This window comes from Erpetoichthys calabaricus, chromosome 8 (assembly GCF_900747795.2).
Source record: "Erpetoichthys calabaricus chromosome 8, fErpCal1.3, whole genome shotgun sequence".
Classification (NCBI taxonomy): Eukaryota; Metazoa; Chordata; class Cladistia; order Polypteriformes; family Polypteridae; genus Erpetoichthys; species Erpetoichthys calabaricus.
This window is the reverse complement of record NC_041401.2, coordinates 179,565,718-179,592,909: the sequence shown is the minus strand read 5'-3', so window position 1 is coordinate 179,592,909 and position 27,192 is coordinate 179,565,718. Positions and strand designations below refer to the sequence as shown.

General features: G+C 37.1%; 1 protein-coding gene across 2 annotated transcripts in view; it reads right to left on the bottom strand.

The window, feature by feature from the left end:
- Positions 1-10,030: 10,030 nt before the first annotated feature.
- Positions 10,031-27,192, bottom strand: part of LOC114656661 (extended synaptotagmin-2-A-like) — a 31,661-nt gene continuing 14,499 nt past the window's right edge. Inside the window, exons 6-16 of one of the 2 annotated variants that reach the window (XM_028808296.2) lie at positions 25,222-25,292; positions 24,956-25,025; positions 24,547-24,633; positions 24,409-24,464; positions 20,793-20,913; positions 20,520-20,696; positions 20,351-20,433; positions 20,165-20,213; positions 19,922-20,003; positions 14,128-14,288; positions 10,031-11,062 (exon numbers count right to left, since the gene is read on the bottom strand). In XM_028808296.2, the coding sequence (XP_028664129.2) occupies positions 19,926-20,003; positions 20,165-20,213; positions 20,351-20,433; positions 20,520-20,696; positions 20,793-20,913; positions 24,409-24,464; positions 24,547-24,633; positions 24,956-25,025; positions 25,222-25,292 (792 nt within the window). In that variant the 3' untranslated portion in view covers positions 10,031-11,062; positions 14,128-14,288; positions 19,922-19,925. The remainder of the gene's footprint in view (positions 11,063-14,127; positions 14,289-19,921; positions 20,004-20,164; positions 20,214-20,350; positions 20,434-20,519; positions 20,697-20,792; positions 20,914-24,408; positions 24,465-24,546; positions 24,634-24,955; positions 25,026-25,221; positions 25,293-27,192) is intronic. The other variant, XM_051930867.1, reaches the window with a different exon arrangement.

Here is a 27,192-nt window from a genome sequence, read left to right as displayed (position 1 = left end):
AATTGTCATAGCAAAAGCTATTCTAACAGGAAACTGTAAACGTTTTAATATGAATGGCATATCAAGATCTCCTTTGGTGTCTAATTTTATCCCCTGAAGATGTACTACATTACCTTTCTTGTCGCCTGTTAAAATTTTACATGTCAGAATTGTTCGACCAATTTTGAATACAACTAATCTTGTCCTATTGCATACATAAATTACACAATAACATTACAATACATCCTTCTTTCAACAGTAACTTGGCTGGAGGAAGACCAGACAGTGTTAATGGTAGTAGATATTCTACGGGATATTGTAAGTTGATGTTTTCAGCTTCTGCATCATCACCACCAACTGTTTCAGCGTAGTCTATTGATACGCATTTAAACAATTTGCTGTGTAACCGATCAACAATTTTCTCATTAATTCGTTTGACTTCGTTTCTCAGTGGTAGGATTGCCCGTGTACTCATTTCGTCTGTTGATAACCCTTTGGGATGAAATTTTGACATAATAAGTCTTCTTTTATTGGGAACTTAAAGTGAGGAAAGCGTAAAAATTTATAAGAGCTGAGAGAGCAGGAACTGTGTCTGACAAAAGAATTCACACAAATCAAAGGTGAGAGGAATGGTAAATGGCTGAGAGGAGGGTGGGACTTGAAAAAATCTCTTGGTAATAGTCTCGTCTCATCTCAAGATTTTCTTTTATAATAGAGAGACAAGTAAATGGAGGATATCAACCCATTTTAAATTCAGCCATTCATTTTTGAAATCAACTTTTCTGGAGCAGGGTTATGGAATGCTGGTACCTATCCCATCAAGCACTGAACACATGACAGAAACAAGCCCAGGGCAGGGTGACAGCCCATCACTGGGTGAACACACGCAGAGATACACTGGGGCCAAATTAGCATCAACGATCCACCTAACCCATATGTCTATGAACTGTAGGAGAAAACTGGAATACCCAGAGGAAACACACATGAAAATGGAGTGAACATAGATAGATAGATAGATAGATAGATAGATAGATAGATAGATAGATAGATAGATAGATAGATAGATAGATAGATAGATATAGATAGATGTGAAAGACACTATATTATAGATAGATAGATACTTTATTAATCCCAAGGACAAATTCACATACTCCAGCAGCAGCATATTACTAAAAAATAATATTAAAGAGTGATAAAAATGCAGGTAAAACAGACAATAACTTTGTATAATGTTAACGTTTACCCCCCCCCCCCCCGAGTGGAATTGAAGAGTCACATAGTTTGGGGGAGGAACGATCTCCTCAGTCTGTCAGTGGAGCAGGATGGTGACAGCAGTCTGTCGCTGAAGCTGCTCCTCTGTCTGGAGATGACACTGTTTAGTGGATGCAGTGGATTCTCCATGATTGACAGGAGTCTGCTCAGCGCCCATCGCTCTGCTACGGATGTCAAACTGTCCAGCTCCGTGCCTACAATAGAGCCTGCCTTCCTCACCAGTTTGTCCAGGCATGAGGCGTCCCTCTTCTTTATGCTGCCTCGCCAGCACAATACCGTGTAGAAGAGGGCGCTTGCCACAACCGTCTGATAGAATGCAAACTCAACGCAGGGTGCACCTGGGACCACAACCGTGGTCTCCATTCTTGTGAGGCAGGCAGCAGTGTTCCCACTGCACCACTGTATTGCCCCCATTCCATTCCCTCTTTAAATATAGCCGAAGAAGGTTCTTACAAATGTAAGGTAATTCAGACTTCCTAGTGTTTTTGTGTGTGATTTGTTATACAATTACTAAGGTATGAGCCAAGTAAATGCAACTTGAAACATTGACATTCAGCATGAATGGATATTTGAATGGTTGAATCTTAATTCAGTGGTGTGGGTGCTAATAAGAGAATCGTGCAGGCCTCCCCCACTTTAAGAAGCGGCTAATCCGTTCATGAAAACACCTTTATAGAGTAAATTTTCATATTGTGAATATCTAATTACAATTGCATAGAAAACATTTTGAAATGTTCCCGGCCCCAACAATTACTTCCATGTTTGTTTAAATAACACCAAAGAACATAAAAATGGACAGAATTAGTTTAATAATAATATTAGTCATCAAAGTAATACCTAATAATGTTTAGTTGAGTGCTTTACTTGTACTTTTATCACTTCTAGCTTCATACTGTATTCACATTTTTAATTTTCCCTTGGGGACAAATAAAAATATTTCTCACTATCTATTAAAAGCAATGGTCTTTTGTTTTTTTCTTGGAATTTCTAAACTAGTTCACAGTCTGTTTTAGAGCTTTGATGCCAAGGATGCTGTAAGAAGACATGGGAGCAACCCACGTGACAAGGCGAGTGAACTGCAGGATGTCAGCACACAAGTGTACCTCCCTGTAGCCTCCTGATCAGCCTCATCTTGTTTGGACCGTGTCTGAGCACAGTGGCATCAGCTGTTGAAATAACTGAAACTGGAATTGTGTGTCTCCAGCGCCCAGTCCCTGTTCAGCGAGATACACTCCTGACGACTGCGTAGATGATAGGGTGTCAGTGCTAATGGCACACATTTGAAAATCATCCCAGGATTCTTCATACACATGAATTTTCCTAAAGTTTGGGAAGCCTCTACTTTATATAACTGAGTAAAACATTTTGTATATTTGCATAGCCCTTTTGTTCTCTTGTTTTAATACTGCAGTAAAGAATGTGTCCAGCAAAATATATTGGAGTAAAGGTAGCGGTTTGCGTTTGAAAATGTAGTGAAATAAAGGTAGACAGAAGACTTTACACTCAAGTCAAGTAGAAATATTTTTAAAACATACTCCAGTACAGTAATAAAATCTTTTTACTTCATTACTATACTATACTATTGGGCAGAGTGGTGGCTCCGAGGCTTTGCACTGGTAATTGGAAGGTTGCCGGTTTGAATCCCGTAAATGCCAAAAGTGACTCTACTTCATTGGGCCCTTGAGCATGACGTTAATCTGCATCCAACCCTGCATGTGGGCCCTCCAACCTGTAAGGAAAATCCTTGGGGTTGGTGGCAGAATTGGCACTCCAGCCACCATAAAAAACTCACACTGGTTCCATTCCATCTGAACTAGTGTGGTGCTGGCTGCACTTGGCTCCTAATCTGATTTTCCGAGTTGGTTTGTCATGTGGTGGGTGCGGTAACGTGCTTTATCAGCATGTGCTCCTAACCTCTCATTACTATAAAACGCTGCTGCCCACCATAATACATAGCCAGAGATCATTTTAATGTAATGGGTCCCCCTGCTTTCACCTTTTAGACTGGATCATTTGTACATCCAGCACTGCCAACAACATTTATTTATATGGCACATTTTCATACAATGTAGCTCAAAGTGCTTTACATGATGAAGAAAGAGAAAAAAGACAAAATAAATAAGAATTAAAATAAGGGAACACTAATTAACATAGAGTAAAAGTAAGGTCCGATGGCCAGGGAGGACAGAAAAAACAAAATAAACTCCAGACGGCTGGAGAAAAAATAAAATAAAATCTGCAGGGGTTCCCAGGCCACGAGACCACCCAGCCCCCTCTAGGCATTCTACCTAACATAAATGACCTCAATCAGTCCTCACTATATTCAGGGTTAATGCACTAGTGAGACTGCATCTGGAGTACTGGGTGTAGTTCTGGTCACCATGCTAAGTGCAGAGGACAGCAACCAGGTGCACCCCAACACCCAAGGACATGTCCTACTGTGAGAGACTGAAGAGAATTAAACCTGTTTAGTCTCGGGCAGAGGAGATGGCTTGGGGACCTAATTTAGGTCTTCAAAATCCTCAAAGATATTGCTAAACTAGATCCAACAGAATTCTTTCAGCTTAAAGATGTATCGCATGCTTGAGGACATCAATGGAAATTAAAGGACAGGGCATTTAAGACTGACGTCAGAAAGCAGTTCTTTGTGCAAGGAGTTGTGGAAATCTAGAACAAACTACCCAGACATGTAGTTGAAGGGGAAACTCCAACAACCTTTAAAAAGTATCTAGATGAGATATTGGGACAGCTTAGCTATTAGCTAAAGAAAATGAGCTTGATGGGGCTGAATTGTCTCCTCTTGTTTGTCAGATTTCCTATTTTCTTATCTCTAAACAGCCCCCGGTGGTCTGGTGGTGTTAACATCAGGGCATTCCTCTCCTTTTAACGGAATGATATTTAGTCCTTACCAAGCGACCCACTAAATCCTTTGACTTCATTGAATGAAAGTAGCATTTATTTGTTCATAATTTCATACTGAGTAAACTCTTGTCGGACTTTACTTTCAACACCACAAGTCAGTAATGGAATGTGAACTTAAGATCTTGCACTTTGAAATCCATTTCCTCCGTGGCTGCACCACACTTCCTGTTAAATGTTTAAGCATGCAACACAAAGTCAGACCACAAAAGTCTGGAGTTTCATCTCCAAACATCCGTTTTTTGCACCTTGGGTTTCTCTTTACTGGCATTGACTCAGTTACCTTTCATCACCTCCTCTGCTACATCCGCATTTAAGATTCAAGATACTTTGTTTTTCACAAGGTTCTCACGAGGTTCTTCTCGCTACTAGAATATCTACAACCCCAAATCAGAAAAAGTTGGGACAGTGTGGAAAATGTGAATAAAAAAATAAAGCAGTAATTTACAAATTTCCCTTAACTTTTATTTCATTGCAGACAGTATGAACACAAGATAATTCATGTTTTTTTTCGTCAACATCATTTGATTTGTAAATAAACATCCATTCTTGCCATTCAGGCTTGCAACACATTCCAAAAAAAGTTGAGATGGGGGCAATTAAGGGGTAGTAATGAGGTATAATAACTAAATAATGATGTGATTTGAAACTGGTGATGTTAACAGGTGATTGCAATCATGATTCGGTACAAAAGCAGCATCGAGGAAAGGTCTACTCCTTTAGGAGCAAAGATGGGCAGAGGATCGCCAGTTTGCCACCAAATGCGGGCAAAAATCTTTGAAATGATGAAGAAAAACGTTTCTCAAAGACAGATAGGAAGAGATTTGGGCATTTCTCCCTCTACAGTGCATAACATAGTGAAAAGAATCAGGGAATCTGGAGAAATTACCGTGCTCAAAGGCCAAGGGCGCAAGCCTAAACTGAATGGCCGTGATCTCCGAGCCCTCAGACGGCACTGCATTAAAAACCGTCATTCATCAATAAATGATATAACTGCGTGGGCTCAGGACTACTTCAGGAAGTCACTCTCAAGCACTACAGTACGTAGTTACATTAGGAAATGCCAGCTAAAACTGTACTGTGCCAAAAGGAAGCCCTACATAAATAGTGTCCAGAAGCGCCGTCGACTTCTCTGGGCTCGGAGGCATCTGGGATGGTCCATTGTGCAGTGGAAACGTGTATTGTGGTCAGACGAATTGGTTTTTCACTTCTTTTTTGGAAAAAATGGACGCCATGTGCTGCGGACCAAAGAGGAAAAGGACCATCCAGACTGTTACCAGATACAAGTCCAAAAGCCAGGGTCTGTCATGGTATGGGGTTGTGTCAGTGCCTGCGGCAAAGGTAACTTGCACTTCTGCGATGGCACCATCAGTGCTGAGAAGTATATCTCAGTTTTGGAGGAACAAATGCTGCCTTCAAGACGACGTCTTTTCCAGGGACGCCCATGCTTATTTCAGCAAGACAATGAATGCCAAACCACATACTGCGCGCATAACAAAGGCATGACTGCGTAAGAAGAGGGTGCGGATGCTTGACTGGCCTGCCTACAGCCCTGATTTGTCTCCTATAGAGAATGTTTGGTGCATTTTGAAACGAGAAATGCGTCAACGAAGACCCCATACTGTTGCGCACCTAAAACGTTGTTTGCAGGAAGAATGGGACAAACTAAGACCTGCAACACTTAGTCACTTGATTTCTTCAATGCCTAAACGTCTTTTAAGTGTTGTTAAAAGACAGGGGAACTGTACAAAGTGGTAAATGCTGTACTGTCCCAACTTTTTTTGAAATGTGTTGCAAGCCTGAATGGCAAGAATGGATATTTATTTACAAATCAAATGATGTTGACAAAAAAAAACATGAATTATTTTGTGTTCATACTGTCTGCAATGAAATAAAATTTGAGGAGAATTTATAACTTGCTTTTTTCTTTTTTTATTCACATTTTCCACACTGTCCCAACTTTTTCTGATTTGGGGTTGTAGTTCAATAAACTACTAAAATCAGTGTTATTTCTGCTTTATTTCCTAGGATGCCGACTTTCAATATGGAGCTATGGAAACAAAAACAGACACCTAACATGTATATTTGATTGGATTTCCTGAGTAATATAGCCTGAATAAAAACAGAGATGCCAACTCACATTTGGTCACTCACCTGTTAATACACATATTAACCCACAGAACCCAACATACCAGCTCATACCTTGTTAATATGTACTCATCATAGTTGTAGCAAATAAGATAGATTTGAAGACATCAATAATGTATGAAAGAAAAGTATTTATATTCCACAAAGCCAAGACAGAAGCACACTTTCCACTGAAATGTCTGTCCATTACTTCTTGTCCCTACTGATTTAAGAAGAACCAGAAGCAGAAATGATCTTCAGTATTTGCCACTACTAGGGAATATCAATCAATAAATCTAGAAACAGGTCATCAAGTACAGTGAAACAGATTTTCCCATGATAAATGCCAATAGTAAAATCTTACCTTTATAGACCCTGGTTTTTGAGGTCAAGGTCTCAGATACCTGGAATTTATCCCAAAAGCATCTGGTGCAAGATATACCAGTCCTGGGACAATTTAAAACAACAGTATGTAAATAATATCTGACTGGATTTCTAAAATAGTAAATTAAAAAAAAGTGTTTTATTTCATAGTGGGGGAATTGTCAGGGCCCAAAGTGGCATCCAAGTGGAAGTGAACAGACGTACAGTATAAATGACCCACAAGAGGAAAATCTAAACTGGCCAATGGAGATTACTTCTACAGGGATGTGTGGGTAGACAGGCAGGTAGATACTCTTGGGAGACAATGCCTTTTCTTTTCAAATATTTTATTCAAACAAATATTTCATGATGAACACAATACAGGGGAAAATGGGACCAAGTTAGATGATGATCCACATGATCTTTTGCCACTTTCATTTCATTGTTAATTAGAAGCTGGCTAAGAAAATAACAAGCAATTAAAATCAAAGAATGATGCTGTTTAAGTGTGAAGAAAGCAATTAAGGGAATCATAAAACACAAGTTAACTAAATGAAACATAAAAATGTTGCTTGAGTAATAATTTGAATCAGCAGTGATAATTGGCTTCTAATTAAATTGTTTGGTAGAAACAGAAACCTGCACTTGCACCTGTGGCCTACCAGGTCCAGACTTGGGGATCTTTGCAGCACACCTAAATATTTTGTCAGTACAAGGATGAACACACAGTTTCTGGGCCATAAGATGCCTACTGGAGATACTCCACCTGCGACAGGTAGAATTCTATTGCTCAAAAGCGAAACAAGGCAACCCAGCAGCTGCCGTGTCTGGTCAAGGCTCAGAAATGTATTTTGTCCCATGTATCTAATGGCCACTGTGAGCTGGAGCAATGTAGAATATCACTGACCTAACAGACATAACATCAGGATGGGGATGAATAGCTGCTCTTTGGCTGTGTATCAATGAGTCCAGAGCAGGAAGCTGAGTTTATCCAAAGGTTCAATGGTCAGACTTTAAAGAGGGGATAGCAATTAAGAAGCAAAGTGCATACAACCCTGTCTGTTCTGTTTGTTTGATTTAGTGATACCTATAAGATGTAAGATTAAACAAGATGACAAAATGTAATCTGTTGGTTATACATGCCAATAAAACTTGAACATAATGGGGGACCATTCCACCTGGCAGAAAGAGAATTAGAAGCATTTTCTCTGTATTATAATAAAAAAAATCCTGGGACAAGACGTGACTTTTTCCAGAGAGATACTTTCACGTCCTGCGAGATGAGACTTTGTGCCAAGAGATTTAACAACGCCCAGGGCCGGAAATAAAACACAGAGTAGATGACAACGTAGAACATCGTAACGAATTCAAAAATGTTGGCACAGGTTAGAGATAATGAAAGTACTAAAATTCGAAAGTGTCAAAAAAATGATAGTAAAGATCGCATTAGCGCAAACAAACGGAAATTACTCAGTGAAATAACGAAACAGCGAAAAGAAATCAAATATATTGTTCGGATTTAGTAGATTGTCTAACTTGTAGACTTGTAGATCATCTAATTCGTGTTGCCATCAGGGAAAAGTAGTGTTTCTTCCCAATGAAGAGGCGTATCCGCGAGAATTATAAGATTTGTTGTTTGGTGAAAGTGAAATCCACATACATGTGCGGCAGAGACGCGAAGTGGCTGACGTGTAGCGTAAAAAATCTTTAGGATTCTACATTTTCCTTTTCCTGCATTTACTTTGCAACTTTCCGTTCTTCATGATTCACTTTTGCTCAATAAAAAAAACTGCACTTTTAATATTTAATGAACTGTTTTACACTTTTATTCTGGGATGAGTTGACCTCCAAGAAGGCTGTCTCTTGATAATAGTAGGTAAGTAGAAATAGCAAATAATAATAACTAAATAGGATAAATAATAAATAGAATAATAACTGATTAGGCTAGGCTTGGACAAGTAAAAATAAATAAATTAAAAAATCATAAGCACAGATTTAGTCTAAGGTGTTTGAATCCTTTTCTGAACAAGAGAATATTCAGTTGGGATTAAAAGAATGTATTAAAATATAACATTTGTTCATCAAACTGCAAACCCACTTGATCCAAGTTGGATCTGCAGATGACACAGGGCTAGTTTACAGTTAACCTAACGTATTTGGTATGTGAAAGAAAAAACAAGAGTAGCCAAAAAAATATGCACATACACAGGAGAAATATGCAAACACTATACCAGCACTGACTGGACCAAGATTTGAAGCTCAAAATCTGAGGCAGATGTGCTAGCCACCGCATCACCAAATTTCCATCCATCCATCCATTCATTTTCTGAATCTGATTATTTTGAAGTACTGCACAATTACAGGGTCTTACAGCACTAAGTACAGTCTAATACAAGCCACACTCCTTCACACCAGACTAGTACAGTGTAATGCATATTTTTATTATGTGGGAGGAAAACTGGAGTACCATGTACACGTGCAGACTACAAAATCAATGGTCTGGCCAGAATATGGAATCAGAAGTTATGAACCGTTAAGAAGTAGTGCTAATAACTGCACTACTATTCACAAGTCAAAAAATAATATATTTTTTTATTTGCATAGTGCTTTTTGTTGTGAATATTGTTCCAAAGAATGTCGAGTACGACTAATATGCATATTTTTAAATGAAGAGTGGGCAAATGAAGTGACTTATTTTGCCAGGAATGTTTTAAACCGGTGACCTTGATGTTTTAAGTCTATGTCTAGGAGGAAAGGGAAGATATGAGTATCATTATTACTGTTCTAATTATTGTTCTTTTTTTTACTTACTTTTTATTTTACAAATTTCAGATGCTCTGAACTCAATGGATGTCAGGAGCACATCTTCAAGTCTTAATGCAAAGAACTGTAGAAGCATAAAAGAAAAGGCAATGGGAACATACAGTAAATGGGTTTTTAAATAAATAAAAAGCTATACTGTATGACATGCTATATATGGTCCATATTCTTTGTTGTTTATTTCCATAACATCATCAGAAACATTACGCATTTTTTTGTGTCACATATATATAATGCACCCTCATATCCTCTATGTATCCCATTTTCCGTTGGATCTTGGTTAACAGGATGCGACTGTTGGCTTGTTTTTTTTTTTTTTTTGTTCTTTATTTCGCCTTATACAATTTCTTGTATTAGGAATATGTTAAGTTTTCACATACCCCTTGGGGTCATAGTGCAGGGTCAGCCATTGTACAGCACCCCTGGAGCAATTTCAGGTTATGGGTCTTGCTCAAGGGCCCAGCAGAGTAGGATCTCTTTTCGGCAGTGACAGGGATTCGAACCGGCAACCTTCGAGATACCAGCACAGATCCTTAGCCTCAGAGCCACCACTCCGCCCTGTTATTACTGTTATTAATTAAAAGGACAGAACAGTGGTTCGTACTAGTTCCAGAGTCTCCTTTTTTCAAATCCCACAATTCTACAGCCTGTCCACTGTCTTTGCAAATTTTTTGCTTTTTACTCAATTACTGCATCTGTCTTTAAACTAGCCAGTTGTGCCTGCATGTGAGTGTGCCCTGTAATGTACAGCATCTTGTCCACAGCTGGGTGAATGTACATGAACCTAACTTGAAAGTAAATGTATGAATTTTCAAAGACATCAGATTGGCAAAGTCAACACTTCTCAAGCACTTAATCAAATTCATGTTTGCAGGCAGTGGATGATGATGAAGGTGTAGGGCAACTTGTCAGTAATTGGTGCAAAACAAAAAAGTGTTGTGGAGGTTACACAGATTTGCATGGCATACATAAATATACTAAATGTCACACCTTTAAGCAACCCAATGTATTCAATTGATCTGACAGCATGATTTTAAAATTGCAGGATGAAACCACCATGAACACAGATTACATGCAAAATCAAACTTCATTATGAAGTATTATGATACAGCAATGCTAAGAGATTAGCTGATTTTTGGGGGAATATCACAGCTTCCTAGGTTAATATATCAGTCCCTGTGTGGAGTTGAATGCATTGCCCAGGTCAAAAATGTATTTTTAAAAATGTACTTTATATTGTGGTTGTAAAATTCTACACCAAAAGAGACTCTTGATGCATGCAGACAGGAGCATTCTTCCTTCACCTTTACTATTTCTTAGGTTTGTTTGGTCTTCTGTGAATGTAGTTCATCATCTCCAGTTGTGATGTCTATTGTAAATCATGTTTCCTTTCTTGGTACCAACACATCCGATACATCACTCTATCTGGAACCAACGTTATCTTATCCATATTCAGTTAGAGTGCTCTCTGTATGGCACATTGTCCAGAATAGGGTTTTACTCAACTCCATCCTCTTGGTTCACCATGGCACTCATCGGTTTCATTTCTATTGTTGCACCCAGATGCTTTTTCATGGTATTCCTTGCAAAAATAAAAATAAATAAATAAGTGTACATAGTTTACCTCGATTTTAACTTTCAATATGCACACTTTCTACTAAGTCAATAAAAATCATCCATACTACATAAATCCATATAGTAACTTTGACAATATTCTCTTCTAGAATGTGTAGCTCCAAACACTCAAAGTATATTAGAAACTATAAAATAAGGAGAGCATAATCCAGTTAATCAAAGCTTGTCTGGGTAATTAAGGACTGAAACTCATCTTAATACAGTATCTCATTCCTAGATGATGTACAGGTTTTTGTGTCAAGCACTTGAATAAGCTGGTTGCTCAACATACTAGTGACCCCTTGTATGAAGAAGTACCTCCTACAGTAATTTCAATTTTTAATTCAGTACTTTCTTTTCACCAATGCCCTTAAGTACAGTATGTGGTTCACTATTAAGTTGGACGAGTTTTACATGGTCATGTTTATCAATGGCATTGAAAATTTGTGAAGCTTAGTCTTGGCTGCTAAGTAGCCACCTCTGAGGTTTAGCTTCCTTACCCTGTCTTAGCAGATGGTTTGCATAATGGTTCTCCTCATCACAGCCTCTATCTACTGCAAAGAAGCATTCCAAATACAGTGTATAGGAGTACAAAATTGTGTCTGAGTGTAACATGCCTTGATTTTTATTAAACAATGTTTACAATGTAATATTTTATTAATATTTTTATTAATTAAATTCAACCTTTTGCCAATAGCAGGGGTGTGCAAAGTTGATTCTGATGGGCCGTAGTGGCTCCAGATTTTTGTTCCAAATTTCTTAATGAGAAATCAATTATTGATGTTCAAAGCATTTATAGCAATGTTTTTATGCTTCACTTTAGTTGTCTCACTTGTTGAGATTCCCTGTCCTTAATTACTCATTTTAGTCTTAACCAGCTGCATTCACTATTTTTAGTTGCTTCTTACTAGCAATAAGGTGAAAATGATAAAAGAACCAGCAGTTCTCCATTTACATGTTCATCATGAACTATCTCGTTTAATAAAATATTTGGAAAGAAACTGAAGTGAAAAAACTGAAGGATTGAGAATTATTAATCTGCCACAGGCTATAAATCATTTGAATGATATCATTGGAAAGGAAAAATATCAGTGAGATAATAGTCTGACATGACAGAATGAAAAATTAAATAAAATCTGTTATTGGCAAGGATTGGCTTCTAATAAAGCAATCAGTTTGGAACAAAAGCCTGCAGCCATTACAGCCCTCTAGGACCAACTTTGCAGTTCCTTGGCCAAGGATACTCTTTGTGCAAAGGCATAAACCTATACAGTACATTTCTTTCAGTGGTTGCTTTGAATAGGTCATTTTTAACAGTCTTGTATTTACTGTATAATGAATATACAATTTAGCTGCAGGTAGCACTTGAAATTACCATATTTAAACTGAATTTTCTAAGTGTGTGTCTAGTTTCAAATATTAGCCAGGTCTTTATGGCTCTGTCTTCCAATTCTGGTATGATACACCATATTGACATTATAAATGCTGTCACAAAATCAGAATGAATTTTGTTTCATACTTATTAATCAGCTTGAATTCCAATTGCCACTGATGCCAGTGGCATATAGCTTAAGGATAATTGTGTGTGAAATCTTATCAAAATGCTGTTTTAAACACTGCAAAGTATTGTAAAAGATTTGTGTTGTCTTGTTGTCTAGTTGCATATTCTAAAAAAATCCATTTAATTAGTTTAACATGATTTTTTCCACTTCTAAATTTCAGCTGTTTAGAATATAGCTTTTATAAAAGTAGATTTATACCTTATTTATGACTATATTACTCTAGAGAAGGGCTCTACAAAATCATTCTTGAAGGGCTATAGTGGCTGTACATTTTCATTCCAACTAAATTTCTTAATAAAAAGTAAACTCTAACCCCAAAGGTCAGGCGAAAAGACAATCTCCCCTCAGGGATTAATAGCGTATATCAAAATCAAAATTATTATTGTTGAAGCAATGCTTCACTTTAGTTGTTTTGCTTATAAAGATTCACCACCCTTAATCTCTTTTTAGTCCTAAAAAGCTGCCCTCATTGTTTTCAAATTGCTCCTTATTAGCAATAAGATGCAAATGATAAAGGAACCAGCAGCTCTTAATTTACCTTACTTCCATTTACACCTGTGTGTTTTCATCTTGTGCTTTTATAAAACATTTCATGGAGACTGAAGAGAAAAAAGTGAAGAACTGAAAATTACTAATCTTCAGGCCTCAAATCATTTTGATGCTATCTTTGGAAAAGATAGAAATCAACAATGTATGAATGACTTGACATGGCAGAATGAAACTACTAAAGAGACATAAAATTAAATAAGATCTGTTATTGGCAAGGATTGGTTTCTAATTAGGCAGTCCAGTTGGAACAAAATCCTGCCCCCACCATGGCCCTCCAGGGCCAGCTTTATTAGATCCATGCTATAGATGGCTGCAATAGTTAAGTGTTCAAGTTCAGGTTTCCTCCAAGGATTTTATAATCCAACACTGTGCAAATACTTTCTTTATATGGAGAAAGATTGTTTCAATTATGCATGCTCCTATAATTTTATATGGCTTGGCAATTATTAATATGTAACTCCCTACATTCTTGTGTGCATTGAGAACTATACAGCATTTAAATATTTCAGAAATATATCAGATGTTTATTACAACTTTAACATAATTTTCTACATTGTCATTAGCATAAGCAGAGTAAACTGAAATTCATGTGTAAGAACTGAGGTTTAACAGCCCATCTGGTCTTGCTGATTTATCACAGTACTATAAGTTCTGTAACAGCCTGCTATTTTGCTAAATCTAGTGTTCTGGTGGTACAAATTTTAATTACATTTATACAGCTGGGATGTATAACTGTATTTTCTTCAATAACTGTGTCATGCTTTTTCAGAAAGATCACTCACTAGCAATTGTTAGTGAAATGCTCTACAGCAGGGATTTTCAAAATCTTTAATGTAACCAGCAATCGTATACACAAAGATGCCACATCAGCAAACCCCTAACGTTATTGTCTGCATTTGAATCAACACTTCTGTCTTCATACCTGTGTAATCCAATGCAGTGTCATGGGGTAATCACAGCTTATGTCGATAAGAGATAAAAGACAGGCCAGACCACTGCAGGGTGCTTACAAGTTAATTATACACAGTCTCACTTCCAGGGCAATTCACAGATGTCAAGCGACCTGACAGCATGTTCTTGGAACTGTGGGAGGAAACCCATATGTTTTACACATTGTATACGAATATTACATATTAAGTATATCATTTGCATGCATTTATTTTAACACAACTTCCAGTAACAACTATTCTAACAGTGTTTAGTGTGAGGAAGAAAACAGATGTGGATGAAGTACCATGCCATTAATGGGTACACTCACTATTATATTTTAGGCTTAGTTAACCTAACATCTTTGGGATATACAAAGAAATGTAGAGAAGCCAAAGAAAAACACACAGACACATGAAAACTCTACACAGATAATGACTGCACCAACAACCTGGAATACCTGGACTCTGAAGCAGAACTGCTAACCGCTATACCACTAAAGTTCTATCAATCCATTCATTTCCTGAAGCTGGCTACTTCAATGTAAGACCACATGGTACTGGAATCTTTCCAACAGCACCTGGTACAAGGCAAGCTGCCAGTTTATTGCAAACCATTCATGTTCACAGGTATATTCTATTTTAGAGACTCCAAGAAACATAACTGCATGTCTTTGGGATGTGGCAGAAAACCAGCATTACCTGAATAACAGCCACGTTGACTTTAGCAAAGCGGAAAACCCCATACACACAGCTTGAACTCCATTGCTTCAAACTATAAGGCTAATAACATTAACCACAGTTCCATGTTGATTTTATCCTTGACAGCTTCTTTAAAATAGCACCAACACACTCCTTCTCTTCTCTCAAACCTCACTCACAAACACACATTTGAGCCTATGAACTTCTCATTTCTCAACTCTGTAAACTTTGGTACAGTATACCCAGTCCTGGGGCCATCCAGAAAGATAGCCTTTACCATTAGGTAACAAAGTCAGAGCAGCTGTCACCTAATGGCTAGGGAGAGAAATCTGGCTTCATATAAGTCTCTGAATGTCTGCTCCTAAACTCTTAACTATGAATTGTGTGCCTTCTACATTCCCAAATGGGCTTCTCGTCCACAGGTTCATATCATCTTATGGTGCTTCTGCCCTGTTCAACCATGGTTTCAGCAGATGAGGATAACATGTCAGTGAATGATGGAGATGTTGCATCATAAGTTGAAAATAAACATTGTGTTTTTAGGCAGAATGATGAAAAACATTATCCTTTATTTTATTAAAAATGTAACTGTCAAAAAGTCCATTAGTTATTATGTATTTTTCTAATGGACATTTTCATGTAATATTGAACAATGTGAAGTTTTATTACTAATGTGATTAAAATATTTTACTTTTTCTATCTCCAGTTAGGCTTAAAGACTTACATAGATCCACCATTTTGTCCTGTGTCTATTAAGTTTTCTTAGAGTTGCTCCTGCATAGCATGAAGCTATAAACAAATGTTTAATGTTTTTTTTAACCTTTTAGGCTGCAATAGTCCAAACTGGATGTACCTGACCACAGAATTTTTCATCATTGGTTGATTATATCTGACACATAATATGTAGCAAACGTCTTGCAGGATTAGTAAATTTCTACCATGATACCACAGAGAAAAGTGGAGCGATCAAAAATATTGTCCCATTCATGAATGTGTGGAGAACTTTGCAAACATTAAAATGCAACTGTGTTTGAAAACTGCACTTTACATTAAGTGTCCATAATTACACTGTAACTACTATGTAATTCCCTGTATAAGTACAGTGTAACTATGAGTTATTATGCCGTACTTACTGTGTAATACAAAGTAACGCTATAGTTAATTACTCGGTTGTCATTGTTATTCCACAGTTTATATAATTACAATGTAAAAATTTATCACTGATCCAAAAACAAGTGCACTTACATAGTTACAATGGATCTGTACTTTCAAAATGTAATAAAAACATCAGGGTATGTAATTACAACTATGTAACAGATGTTTCACCCTTTAAAAAAGATCTTGAAATATCATCAACAACCTATGCAGTTATCACTGCAATTCTCCATTAAAACTACCCAGACCATGGAACAGTGAAACATGTTACATAGTTGTAGTTACATACCCTAATGTTTTTATTACATTTTGAAAGTACAGATACAATGTAACTATGTAAGTACACTTGTTTTTGGATCAGTGATAAATTGCTACATTGTAATTATATAAACTGTGCAATAACAATGACAAATGAGTAATTAACTATAACCTTACTTTGTATTACACAGTAAGTACGGAGTAACAACTCATAGTTACACCATACTTATACAGGTAATTACATAGTAGTTACAGTGTAATTATGGACACTTAATGTAAAGTGTTACCGAAAAAGGTTCAAGCATGTAGAGCGGATTCAGACCCCTTCACTTTTTTCACATTTTGCTATGTTTAAACCTTTTGCTAAAATTACTTAAATTTACTTTTCTCCACATCTAGCAACAGTATTTACCAGAATAACAAAGCAAAACCAGGATTTTTTTTGTACATTTATTAAAAATAAAAAAATCAAATATCATATTGACCCAAGTATTCAGGCCCTTTGCTTATGACACTTGAAATTTAGTTCAGATGCATCCCATTTTATTGGTCATTACTGAGATGTTCCTACACCTTGTTTGTAATCCATCTGTAGGCAATTCAATCGACTGGGCAGGATTAGTAAAGGCACACACCTGTCCATAGAAAGTTCCACAGTTGACATGTATCAGAGCAAAAACCAAAATATGAGGGCAAAGGAATTGCCTACCGTGTTTAAAAACACAGCTGTATTGAGGCACAGACCTGGGAAAGGCTATAAAAACTTTCCTACAGGTTTCAAGAGCACAGTTGTCTTCATAATTCTTAAATGGAGCCATGACTCCTAGAGCTGGCTACCCAGCCAATCTGTGCAATCTTGGGAGAAGGGCCTTGGTAAGAGAGGTGACCATGACACGATGGTCACTCTGACTAACCTCCAGAGAATCTATGGTGATGGGAGAAACTTCCAGAAGGACAACCATCACTGCAACACTCCACTAATCTGGACGTTATGACACAGTGGCCAAACAGAAATCTTTTCTTAGTAAAAGAATATATGGAAGGCCCATTTGGAGTTTGCAAAAAGCAACTAAATGACTCTTAAGATTGTGAGAAACAAGATTCCCTGCTCTGATGAAATCGAGATTAGCGTCATGTTTTTAGGAAACCAGAAACCACTCATTACTTATGTAATACCATTTTAACAGTGAAGCATGGTGGTGGTAGCATGAGCTGTGGGGTTGTTTTCAGTGGCAGGGAGTGGGAAACTGGACAAGGTTGATGGAAAGCTGAATGAAGCTAAGTGCAGGGATATCCTTAATGAAAACCTGCTCTAGAGCACTCTGGACCTCAGATTGGACTGAAGGCTTACTTTCTAACAGGAAAATGACCCTAAGCATAAAACAAAGATAAAACAGGAGAGGCTTAGGGACAACTCTGTGAATGGTGATGAGTTACCCAGCCAGAGCTTGGACTTGAACCCAATTGAACATTTCTGGACAGACCTGGAAATAACTGTGCACCATGGTTTCCATCCAACCTGACAGAGCTCGAGAGGATCTTCAGAGAAGAATGGCAAAAAATCCTTGAAACCAGGTATGTGAAGCTTGTCACATCAGCCCCAAGAAGACACTAGGCTGGAATCACTACCAAATGAGCTTCAACAAAATAATGATAAAGTGTGTGAATATCCGAGTCAATGAGATATTTCAGTTTTTTAAATTTTTAATAAATTTACAAAAAAAAATCTAAAATCCTGTTTTCGTTTTATTATTCTGAGTGTTACTGGTTGAGGGGAAAACTTAATTTAAATGATTTTACCACAGAATTGCAACATAGCAAAACATTTCTAAATCCACTTTGAATCCTCTAGAAAGTATCACACATACCTGCCATGCCTATGTGCAAAAGGCAGGCAACGAAAAAGACTGGATGCTTGAATAGATGGCAAATACATTAAATATAATCTCAAATATGCAAAATGCATGGTCAAGTGACTAAGGAAATGGCCTGCAATCAATAAAGTTGACCGTTTCATCCCCTTCATTGACTCCATGTGTCAAAAGACACAAATTAAACTAAACTGCCAATGCTCCAACTAAAACTACTGCAAGGTGATTTGTATGTCAATTATAATAAAAAATAAGAAAAATATATTTAAAATATTTTCACATTTGTTTTACTAGGCTTCTCTGCTGGTAAGGGGCTGTGGGGGTTGGAAAAAGAAACAATTGCACTGGAGAATGAAGACCTGTAAGTGTAGTTAATGTCTCACAAATTAATTCTCTAGAAGCATCTCTGCAAGTAAGGACATTGAATGCCTAGCATGAGGGAACCAGAACTCCTCCAAGTCTGAAGCTGGAGTGATTTGTTCCCATTATGAGACAAGTGGGACAACACAAACTATTACAGATGGCAGGTGACTCAGAAGCTGCCAAGGTTGCCTCATACTGCAAGTAAGAAACCAGGGTGCAGGGACACCTGGGGTTATAAGAGAAGTTTAAGATGACCTCACAAGTATTTAAGAATGGGTCATAGTTTATGGATGAAAAGGTCGAGGCTCATGGTGCTACCAAACAGCACTACCACCAAGTCTTCTTGAAAAATTGTAAGCCTCCATCTATTAAGGTGGACACCAAAATGCAACCAAATTTACAAGGATGACCAGGAAAAAGAATCATAACACAAAAAAGGAATCATAAAAAGAAGGCTTTTAGAAAGATCATCAAACCCAAAATGTAACCCAAAAACCATAGTAGAAAAAAGATAAAGTAAAAATCAACAACTAAGGGATCTTTAGGATGTATCTTTTAAGAAAGAAAATATATAAGCGTTTATTCGGAAAACATTAAACTCAGTTACAATTCCATCACGCTGATCTTTAAACTTTTGTGCTGATGAAATAATTCATTAAAATTCTAGGACCGCTCTTCATGGCAACCATAGATGCAAGGTGGCTACCATGTCACAAAATAGCATCGCCCAGAGCTAAACAAACTTAACCAAGTATCATTTCACAAATAAATAATATAATATGCAATTAAAAATACATACAATCAAAAAGGTAAGAAAAACATGAGCTTGGGAAGGAAAGATGACACCATCGGAGCGTAGAACTGAGATGGTGGGATTGCACGATACAAAACTCTTCTTAGAGTTTAACGGCCAGTTGTTGCCAAAAGCATGTTGAATACTGAGTCAGGAAGTGTGTTGACAAGAACTAAAAGAGACTTAAAAAGAGAGTAGTGGTGGGTTGGTAGAATGATCATTTGTGGATTCAGTCAGTAGGAAAGAGAAGGAAGCCATCCTGCTTGATAAAACAGGGCAAAATGGAAATAAAATTTTTGCTATTCTTATTTGTTAAGATTGTTCTTTCCTTATTGCTTAATTTCGGTCAACACTACAAATTTCTACTTTTTGATGTATCCTGGTCTATTTGACATTTCTACCTGGATTAAAATGACCAGTACATGAGAGGTAATGTTGTAGACTAACAACATGAAATTATAATAACTCACATTAAAGCAAGGAGGCAAGGAGGGCATGAGAGCAAGAACCATATTCATACTATGGGTATGCCCGTGAAAAGGATACGAATGTATAATGGTTTTAATTTTCCATATTTCTAAAACCTCAAACTGTCCGTTTTGTTTAAGAAAATAATTGTTTTTGCATTATGGACACATTTTAACAAACCTTATCATGATTCTGCAGGTTTTGTTAGCCATTCCAGTTGCAGATGGAGTTGCCCACTGGGTACATTTTCCAATTTAAACCACTGAAATTGAAAGATGGCTCAGAATAAGTCATTTTGAAGGAAATGATAAATGTGGAAGTCTTCATTTAAGTATGTTAGCTTTTGACGTTTTTAAACAAAACTTGTATTTTGGGTTAATTATATTGAAACAACATTATACCCTAGCACTCATGGCTTATCACCTGATCAATAACTTTTCTTTCCTTTATTTCTTCTAAGCTGATACTCATCCTGTAAGCAGAAAACATGGAAGAAGGTTCAGTTAATGACTTACTGCTCACAACAGGGTGAAAGGATGGTGATGAGCAAGAACACCTTCACAACAAGATTATCAGGTCAATTTTCTTAAAAGAAAGGGGTGGTCTTACCTTCCAATGAAGTCGTCCTTGTTGAGGTCCTTATCAAAAATATCTATCTCTAGATTTTCATCTTCAACATCATATATAGTAGCCTGTGAAGAGGATATTATGACCACCTGGGAACTGGTGAAGCTTTTCCGTAATTATAAACATATCGGAACACCCCCTGCCTCATTACCTCATACACTTCGTTCCACTTTGGGGACAAATTGTTGTCAATGACCCTGCTTTTGAAATATTGGTTGGCCACTTGTATTTTTGCATATGGATCAGATTTTCCTTTGATTAGCCCCCTCATCAAGTTGTCCTTTGCAATAAGATCCTGTGCCTCCAGCAAGTGGATTCTCAGGATAACCTATTTTACAGAAAGACAACAAAATTATGTTATAAATCTATCTTGTGTGGTAAGCAAAGGAATCTTAATTATCTGGCATCAACCTGAATTTGATACCTCAAGTGCTGGGCCCATCAGCTCCTCTTCTGTCACACCTTGAGCAAGATAGAGTGCATATCTCTTTGGAAGTAAATAGTACTGTGCAATGAGGTCCATTATCTGTTCCTCAAAGTATGTGCTGAGGAACAAGAATTTTTTGGTTATCAAAAATTTTTAAGTGAATATGTAAATACAAGTTACAGTAAATCTAACACAACCATTAAAACATCAATACAAAAATAGAACACCCATTCCACGGCGCTCACCCCACTGCCCCAAATAGTACAGGTTAATCAAGGAGAACAGAAGACACAGTTGCACATGGGAGAAACGAGGTCATTAAGTCAAGCTCCCATCCAGGTGAGTCTGAACAAATGGTATATACTGTATGATGGCCGCTTAAAAATATTTGAGCCGTTCACACCAGTGATCTAATCAGCAGAAAACTCGAAGAATAAGGTTGTAGAATGAGTATTTCCAGAGGTAAAATGACAGATTATTACTTAAACCTAGTTCTAACTTTGCAGTGATTGTGCTTAAACAGAACAATCTCTGGTAAAAACAGTAAAATGATAGAGCAGAAAGATCAAAAAGAAGGAAAACTCGAGGAGTAAAAGAGAAGAGAAGAAAGAAACTAAAACACATTTGACCAAAAGACTTAAACGTTAGGATATTCGCAGTAAATATGTGAAAAGTAAGGAAAAATGATGTAACTGAAGGTGAAATTACAGTTAATTTGCTCAACACAAACTTTGAAAATGCCTTTCCAAAAATCCACAAGTTATTAACCCAGAGCTAAAGATGTTAAGAACTGCACTGGGTTGACGAGGATGGACAGGATTAGGAATGAGTACATTAGAGGGTCAGCTCAGGTTGGACAGTTTGGAAACAAAGTCAGAGAGGCAAGACTGTGTTGGTTTGGACATGTGCAGTGGAGAGATGCTGCGTATATTGGGAGAAGGGTGCTAGGAATGGAGCTGCCAGGCAAGAGGAAAAGAGGAAAGCTTATGAGGAGGTTTATGGATGTGGTGAGAGAGGATATGCCAGTGGGTGGGTGTGACGGAGCAAGATGCAGGGGACAGGAAGATATGGGAAAAGATGACCTGCTATGGTGACCCCAAATGGGAGCAGCTGAAAGAAGAATTGTGTTGTATGAATAGCATATAGTATCTCTTCATTCAACTCAATGTACAGAAAGGCAAAGGCAACAACCAACCCTGAAATGGACATTACTTTGTGTAACTACACATGCACTCATTGGGATCACCCAAAAGGCACACAGAATACCACCCCAGAGCAGCAGGGGGCACTGACCCTAATAAAATCTTCTTTCTCCTCAACAGCTCCAAATGATTCCCCTGGAGATGCTGTCTAGCCCCACCCTGATGCCATCACCAAGCCCTGCCCTTTCCAGGCTAGAACCTATATGTGTAGGTGGTCTGCTGGAAGGAAATCATCATTTGGACCCTTGAATGCCTTGGAAGACAGAGCTCTCAGTTAATTTCTGTTTAAACAACAATAATGTTAGCCTGATGTGTATCAACTCCTGTTTTTGTTCCTTTTTTAAACAGGGTTTCACTAGGTTGGTGCCCCAAATATGTGCACCTGTGTCCGTCAAATCTTTTACAATTCATACTAATTAACTCTCAATTTAGAGTCATCATTCAGCCTATCCTTTCACTATTTCGAGTGTGGGAGTAAAACTGGAGAACTTGGAGGAAAATGCCACTCAAACACAAGAAGAATATGCTGTGAAGCAGAAGCAATAACCACTTCAGTACTGTACTTTCTTGCAAACTAAAATTCACCTAAGCTGCTGCTATTCAAATAAATTAATAAATATGTTATATTCAATATATTCCCTTACAGAAAGAAAACAACCATAATACTATGTAAAAGGTTTTCAATAATTGTTATTATGCTTTATGAATTCACATATAAAATTCACAGGTTTAAAGCTGCCTCATGGCTATTGTGTCTTTGACATTAGAAAGAAGAAGAGTTGAGGAAAGTTCTTGCTTGTGGAAGAGAGGGGAATGGAAGAAAGTGAGCAGGGATAGAGATAGGAGCACATTTGCAACTGAAGTGGTGAGTAAATGAAGAAGCCACCCCACCTAATAGACACAGACCAATACCTGTTAAAGTACGTACAGGAAGGCTACATGTTTTGTTGATCTGTTCTTTTGTGTTGTTCCTTTATGAACTCATTAATTGGGTGCTTTGGCCTCCTAGCATAATTCTGGATTAGAGGCAGTAATTAACAGTAACAACTAAAACAATGTATAATTGAGAAATATTCTTTTAATGTTAACTAAGACCCAAACCAATAGTCAAGTGTTTTATTAATTTGCATATAATCTGAGAATTTACACATGAGCAAATTATTAGGAACACTATACTAACACTGGGTAAGTCTTCCTTTTGCTCTCAAAACAGTACCAGTTCTTCATGGATTGCACAAGATACTGGAATCATTCCTCCGAAATTGCGGTCTATGTTGACATGATTGCATCAATCCTGACATATTCTTGAAACCAGCTTGAGACAACTTTTGATTTGTGGCATGGTACATTATCATGCTGAAAGTAGCCATTAGAGGTTGGGTAAATTGTGTCCATGAAGGGGTACACATGGTCAACAACAATACTCATAAATAGGCCTTGATATTCAAGCAACAGATTGGTATTAATTTACCCAAAGTGCGTCAAGAAAACATTGCCCATAAAATACCACCACCACTACCCAAATAGACTGTTATCACAAGGCAGTGTGGATGCATGGATTCATGTTGTTGGTGCAAAATTCTGACCCTGCCAGCTATGTGGCCTGGCAGAAATCAGGATTCATCAGACCAAGCTATATTTTTACAGTCTTTCAACTGTCCAGTTTTGGTGAGCCTGAGCCCACTGTAGCCTCAGCTTTCTGGTCTTGGCTAACAGTAGTGGAACTCAACATGGTTTTCTGCCATTGTAGCCCATCTGCCACGATGTTCGAGATGTTGTGCATTCTAAGCAGCTTTCCTTTTCGTCACAGTTATACAGAGTGGTTATCTGAGTTACCATGGCATTTGGGTCATCTAGAAGCAGTACTGGCTATCCTTCTCTGACATCTCTCATTAACAAGGAGTTTCCATCCTGAAAACTGCTGCTAACAGATTATTTTTTGTTTTTTTTCACACCATTCTGAGTAAACTCTAGAGACTGTAGTGGATGGAAATCCCAGGAGATCAGCAGTTACAGAAATACTCAAACCAGCCCGTCTCGCACTAATGGTGCCACAGTTGAAATCACTGAGATCACTTTTTTTGCTCCATTCTGGAGTTTGATATGAACATCACCTGTAGCTCCTGACCTGTGTCTGCCTGATTTTATGTGTGGTACTACTTCAACATGATTAGTTGATTAGGTAATTGCATGGATAAGCAGATGTACAGGAGTTGCTAATAATTTACTCAGTGACCACATCTGTTCATTTACAGGTAGATCAGTTCGTAAATTATCTGGAGATTATCAATATATTTTCATTACCATATAGAAAATCATTATAAATGGAAACTGTTGTCAACACTTCAAAGTAGACAAAAAGTATTCTGAAACAGCTATTCTAGATCTAATTTAAACAGCTGAGTACTCACTTAAACAATGGCATATCCAGCACATTTGTGATTCCAGTCCAGTCAATATCCAGCTTCTGAGAGGAATAAGTAATGTTTTGTGATGGAATTGTGAGAAAAATGAAGACAACAACAAACAAACTGGCAAGAAGTACTTACAGGTTTCTTTACAAAGCTTATGCTCATTCCCCGAAGTATTGGAAGATGGCCAATAAAATTCATGAAGACACGAAGTATTGCTTGAAACTAGTAAAGAACAATAGTTTACTTTATACTTTACATGGTTGCTATAACAATGTCAGTTGCCACTGATTCTGATTTGGTAAAGCTCATACAAATAAAGTATCAATGCAAACATAAAAACAGCAATTGTCACTCCCTAACAAACCCTAAACAACCTCGTATTTATCATTTTTTTGATGAAGACAATCTTAATACAGTATCAAGAAAGACTGCATGAAATTAAATTTCTGAAGTAAACCATTGAGTGTTAACTTCATATACAGGCTTTTAACACTTATTCTACAGGATGATGGGCTCTATAAATTTCAGCTTTGTAAAATTTTACCTGAATAGCTTTGGCCCCAGCTGACATGACCCCTGGGATTTCCAGCTTGGCATCAATGTTTGCTACATAGCTTTAAATGAGGGACAAAAATAAACTATGAAAGGTTACATTGGAACTCATGATGACTCTCATATTTGAACAAACTAAGGTATATGGAGCAGAAACAAAATTAAATGATTATAATAATGCCTGTTATATGTGTTCACTACTGTCAGTAAAGAAAGATCTTATTTCATGTGAAAAAGAGGCATGAATTCCACGCTTACCTTAAATAGAGGTCCAGTATCACTTGGTCTTTATTTGGGTTGTACCCTTTCACACCAATCACATGTGGTGGCTGTAAAAATAAATAAATAAATTTTGTTATGACAAGAATATTTGATATACTCTAGATTACAGGTCTGTGGAAACAAGCATTATACAATATTAATTCTGTAACCTCTAATAAGAGGAGAGTTATATGAAGTGTTAAATTGAAATTGAAATGTTTTTGCATATAAACTTTCAAGTGTTAGTTAACACTGGTAATTCTGCACATTCATTTATTTCATTGTAGCTGCATTCTTGTGCTTGACTTCAGAAACAAGGATATTAATTAAGGTTGCAATAAAATAAGTAAAATGTAATTAAAAAATGTAAAATGATGGAATTAAAAATGCCTACCTGAATCAGTAAGTAACACAGCAAAGTTAAAACAAAATATCCTGGTATATAGAGATGCTACAATTTTAATTACCTTTTAACCCATCACTGTAATGGAATGCTAAGCACAATATACTGTAATCTAAACTGAAGCACGTCACTACAAACTTACTGTTCAGAAGAAAAGTTTTGTTATTATGTTCATAAGAATTACTTATAAACATTTTGAAATATTTTTTCTTTTTTTTGTCTGGTGCATCCTGACTCAGAAGGGGATACGGATTATTCGAGACATCAAGCTTTTTGGGGTTCCATACAATTTTTGTCCCTTTAGATCAGGGAAAAAAATCCTAATTTCTAAGAAACTTTTGGGCATATATTATGCTGGAAATAACACCCTTATGATAAGAAGTAAACATATAGCTGTTTCCAGCAAAAATAACTAGAAGGACTTATAAAGTTTTTCATGCCGCATGAAGCAACCTAAGGGGTTCACCCCCTAATGGGATATAAGGGGCAGAAGTTAATCCTTTCCACAAAACTTTAAAAAAAAAAAAGGGGATCAATAATATAGGCATGTGGAGTGTTGTTTTATGCTATTTCAAGGCTACTAATCATGAAAAGGGTAATACTTTTGATATTGGATTCTTGACCAATGGTCTTAACCCTCTAAGAGTCACTACAGAAGGTTCAAAATGGCAGATTTCAAACAGAAACATGTGGGGTATCGTTTTTAACTATTTCAAGGTCAGTGATTACAAATATGAGGTTATTTTTGACTTTTGTTCCTTTACTATGGATCTAGCCCTCTATGGATGTCTATCAGAGGGTAAGAAATGACAAATTTATACCACAATCAAAAATATTTAGACTTTATAAACATTTAAATTGAAGCACACACTTTATTATTTCAAATATTTGACTATTCTTGCTTATTATGGACTTCTACCTTATGATGTAAATCATTACATTTTTCATGAATAACACGAATTAGAGCTCTAGGCCTATGCTTTTCTCTTTAATATACTTGGCCTTTGAAACCAGTGACCCAAGAGCAATGTTACTTATTGCAAATCTCCACAAATCGAACACCAACGTATAACAGGTTTACTTGATATTTTTATACAGAACTAGCCAGCCAGTTGCACATGAATAAATATAAGGGGAAAAACTGTCTTTTGAAAATTTAACATGGCAAAATACAACCAATAAAGAAACAAAAAGAGTAAAGTATGAAATGGTTATTCCAATTATTTGAGAAGAAAATGCTGTATCTGTAGTCTCAGATGAGATCCCACTTTGGCTAGTACAAAAGACACTTCTGCTTCTTGAAGGGAATTGTAGTACCTGCATCAGCACTGGTTTTTGAGTTCCCTCCTTCCCATTATAACCCCTCTCCCCAGTACTCCATGGCAACACACATGCAAAATTTGGTAAAAATTGTTTTTGTGCGACTAGTAAACAAACAAGCAAACATATACAAACAGCTTATGAAACGAACAGATTTATAAACAGTATATGATTTTTTCATTTTGATTCCCTGAGGGGGAAATTGTCTTTTTGCATGACCTTTTTGGGATCAGAGCACAGGGTTA